This window comes from Amblyomma americanum, chromosome 8 (genome assembly GCF_052857255.1).
Source record: "Amblyomma americanum isolate KBUSLIRL-KWMA chromosome 8, ASM5285725v1, whole genome shotgun sequence".
In the NCBI taxonomy this organism is placed as follows: Eukaryota; Metazoa; Arthropoda; class Arachnida; order Ixodida; family Ixodidae; genus Amblyomma; species Amblyomma americanum.
Genome location: NC_135504.1, coordinates 41,797,920 through 41,801,635, shown reverse-complemented (window position 1 = coordinate 41,801,635; position 3,716 = coordinate 41,797,920). Strand labels below are relative to the sequence as shown.

The window sequence follows — 3,716 nt, the reverse complement described above, 5'->3', positions numbered from 1 at the left end:
TGTGAACTGTATCTTGATACTGCTTTACCTCGTGTGTCTTCATTTTATTCCTCAATGTATTAAAACGACAAACTATTCAGCAACGAGACTTGTTGTCTCTTTTTTCGGTCTTGTGCTTTTTTGGTAGCTTGCATTGGAGGACCTTATAGTTACATTGTTCGCCACGGGGAGCGCGACCTCTTTGGCCTATGGGCGTACAGACGATACCGCTCAAGTATACTAGAATCCTTTCGGGCAGGCATTTCTAGGCTGTTCGTATTCTCTGTGCCGATAAACGTGCCTAGCTCATTCAGTATCTTCGAAGGCGTGTTAAAAATAGCGTGCGCTGGTAATAATCATTCCTCATGAAAAGGAAGAGGCAGTATTTGTGTCGATCTTAGTGTACGACCAAACCACACCTGGATCGTATGAAGGGAGTGAGTGCGACAGCGTTGAGGCCCATGACGGAGTACAGCCGCGTTGCTTCACAGCAGCGTACATCAAATTAGCAGTGCGCAAACAGTGGTGCACAAGAAAGTCTTCAACAAGTGTTTGAATGTGTGTTTGCTCGAACCATGAAGCGGCTCTTCCAAAATGAGTTTCAGGTTCGCGCCAAGCGTGAAACCAGGTCTCAACGTGAGCTCCTTCCTGTTCTGTTCTTGGCCCGAACTATGTAGTGTGGCGCCGGTAGTCCCACGCTGAGGCTCGTCGAATCCCTTCTCGGGCTATGATTCCGACGCTCTAGGACCTGCGTGTTGTAAAGGTACGGACACACTGGCGGCAAGACGCGCGCGGCACGCCGCCGGCGGCGCGCCGCGTGCCGCGAAACCTGCCGCGGAGGCGGTTTGGTCTGCCGCGCAGAGGATGGGTCGAGGAGCCATTTTCGGCGGCTTGCCGCGCGCCGCGAACCAATGAGAAACGTCCAGGCTTTCTCCTAGCGCCACCTCTTGGCTACTGCCAAAGTTAACTTCCAGCGGCGGCGGCAGAACCACGATCGACGACCGAGCGCTCCGAGCCAGCCGCGACAAACAGCACTAGTGCTTTCTTCTCGTGTACATCCACGTGGCAAAATGAATTTCAGCCGGGAGAACATGATGGAACAATTTCTGGAGACTGTTCGCGTGTTCCCTTTTTTGTACGACAAAACTCACCCGGAGTACAAAGATAAGGACGCCAAAATGAACCGGTGGGCGATCATCGGCAGAACATTCGATCTGACTGGTGAGTTGTTTTCATTCTTTATCTGAGTTCCCGCTGAATGTTCACGTCGGCAGGAATGTGCGGGGGTGAGCACACTTGTTTAGAGTGCTCTAGCGTTGTGCTGCGGAGCAAATGATGTGGAATCTCGGTTTCCTACGGGCATGGTGATTTTGCCTGAGCGGTTCGCATGTCGTATCAGGCTGCGCGCTTCGTACAGCGCCGCTTGAGCACTCAAACAAGTTGCTCATCTTTTCATTTTTCGACCTTTCTTGGTGATAAACAGTGGCATTTCTGTAGGACCGCAAGCAGCCGCAAAATTTAAAAACGTGAAGGATCGTTGGCTGAAAATTGTGTCGGCGTCGGAGGGGAGCCGGAAAAGTGGCGCCGGAGGAGAGGCCGGAAAGGTCCACACGAAGTGGACACTTTTTGACATCGTGGATGGCATGCTGAGGAGCACACCACATTATGCCGAAAGGTAAAAAAAAAACGCCACTTAGTTGCGTAGCCATCTGCGCCAACTCAAGCCTGGCATTGATAACTTCACTACTGTCACCTGTCCTACCATTCTTTTTAAGCTGCTTTCTTCGTGTTTAATATCGTTTTACGTAATTTGACTGCCCAAGCGTCTGTGTTTTTAACAATTTATCTTCTCTTCAGCTGCGCTGATAGCTTCGCTATTGGTATTTTCACATTACCTTTTTCCTGGCAAGAAATCTGCAGGCTTTGCATCAAAACACCTCAAATTTTACATTTAAGGTCTTCATCAAATGTGCCCCCAGAAGAGGACATGTACGTTAAGTCTTGTTTTCATAAGTATAACTTCAGTTTATAAAGCTTCAAGTGATTTAACTTGTTATGCATCTGTGCAGCTCCATTCTGACATCTCCACTGTCATCCAACAGCCCTTCCAGTCCTAGACTGGTGGCCAGGTGTGCACCTCGTAGTTTGCTTACCATAACGGTTACTGCAGCGAAACAGTTTATGTACAACATTGTCATTTCATTCACCTGTGCAGCTGTATATCAAGCCCGGCTGCTGCGCTTTTTCAAGAAATGTAAGCTGCACTAATTGTGGTGTCATTATCCACCAATAGTAACAACATCCTATGTCTTTATATAATGCAGGTACTCTGACAGCCCCAATGACTTTACCGATGAGGACGATTTGAGGTGAGTGGTGATTTTCAGTTTTCCTAGCTGTGGTGCACCCCAGGTTCCATGTCAATACACCCTTTTCACCAGCCTTTCACGTTTAAGAGTGTGTCCACTCTATTATGCGCTGTTATGCTGCACTCCCATAGAAATGGATTAGTTTTATGTGCATACAGATCTTGGCTTAGTTGCTGTCATGACTCGTCACTGGTCTGCAGTTTCAAGTGAATCACACACTCAACACTGCAATGCACGGGGAAAAACTTGTGTTCTATTTAATGACTGCACGTCTAAAAACTGCAACAAGGTGTGAAACCAAGCTTTCGGGTACTAGATGAGTGTGATATGTCTTGCTCCTTTTCATAGCATTGCAAGTAGACAACATGTTTTTTGCACGACATAAATGGCAGCATTTTTATTTTTCTATAGGCTCCCCAGCACATCAGAAGGTGCGGCATCTGCTGCTGGCTCTTCAGGGTAAGTTGGTGTTCACTTTCTTGTGTCGGAATATGACACCATAACAAACATTTTTTTGAGGCAGGTTGTCAACTTCACAAGCAGGAGCCGCTGCCCCAGATCCAGGGTAAGAAAGCTGTGTGCACTTTCTTTTATTGGAAGCAGACATACTTTTCCAGTGCATTTCTCTTGAGTAACGATGTGGCCTGTCCTGCAGGTCTGCCAAGAGGCGAGCATCCGGTGTACCTTCCTCTCGGTACTGGCATGGTTCACATTTCCTGCGGTATTTGAATGATAATCAGTGATTGCAAGAAAACATTGTGCGGATATATTTATATGCAGGACCAAAAGAAGGCAGTCTGACAGCTTCGACGATGCGGTGAAAGATGTCTTGGGGAGCTGCTCAGCTACGCTGTTAGAACTAAAAAAGAAAAATGAAATGCCTGCACCGAAAGATGACAGTCAAGAGGCAGCACACTGGATAGCTGCTAAACTGAGGATGCTACCACACAAAAAAAGATGTGAGGTAACATTCCAAATCCACAAGCTGCTGTATGAAGCAGAAATGGAGCAGTATGAATAAATGAAATGTAAAGTGCAAGCAATCGATAATATTTTTCTATGAAAGCAAGCAATTTCGGCTTTCTTTTGACATGATGTTGTTTGTGCATGCTGACAAGTAGTTGCCTGTTATTGGAAATTACCTGCCGTCCTGCACGGGTCACGACACTTTCCTGCCATGGCACCTGGCCGTCGCTCATGAAGTAGGATGCCAGCCTATCCCTTATCTCCAATGCAGCCCTGTAACACAGAAATGCACGAGATGTTCAACCTTTTCCTTCAGCTTATTCTGCCTGTCTGTCTGAGGTCACAGTTCTAATGGGCGTGTTTTACTCCTCGTCGTTAGCTGTACCCACTGACTTTGTTGAA

The 3,716-nt window shown here is 47.3% G+C and overlaps 1 protein-coding gene across 2 annotated transcripts; it reads left to right on the top strand.

Annotated features, from left to right (window-relative positions):
• The first annotated feature begins 814 nt into the window (after positions 1 to 814).
• Positions 815 to 3,440, top strand: LOC144101489 (uncharacterized). 2 transcript variants are annotated; one of them, XM_077634668.1, is made up of 10 exons: positions 815 to 1,200; positions 1,477 to 1,654; positions 1,936 to 1,968; positions 2,049 to 2,108; positions 2,195 to 2,233; positions 2,304 to 2,348; positions 2,760 to 2,807; positions 2,872 to 2,913; positions 3,004 to 3,042; positions 3,129 to 3,440. In XM_077634668.1, exons 1-10 carry the CDS (start codon positions 1,050 to 1,052, stop codon positions 3,367 to 3,369), a joined length of 876 nt encoding a protein of 291 aa, XP_077490794.1. In that variant the 5' UTR covers positions 815 to 1,049; the 3' UTR covers positions 3,370 to 3,440. The 2 variants fall into 2 exon arrangements, with proteins under 2 accessions (XP_077490794.1, XP_077490795.1); XM_077634669.1 differs by lacking the exon at positions 3,004 to 3,042 and having other exon boundaries at positions 816 to 1,200; positions 3,129 to 3,439.
• The last annotated feature ends 276 nt before the right edge of the window (positions 3,441 to 3,716 follow it).

Coding starts and splice junctions, on each gene's coding strand:
- LOC144101489 (XM_077634668.1), top strand. CDS start 1,050: ATGAATTTCAGCCGGGAGAACATGATGGAACAATTTCTGGAGACTGTT. Junction 1,655..1,935: donor ACACCACATTATGCCGAAAG/GTAAAAAAAAAA, acceptor TTTACATTTAAG/GTCTTCATCAAATGTGCCCC. Junction 2,914..3,003: donor GCCGCTGCCCCAGATCCAGG/GTAAGAAAGCTG, acceptor CCTGTCCTGCAG/GTCTGCCAAGAGGCGAGCAT.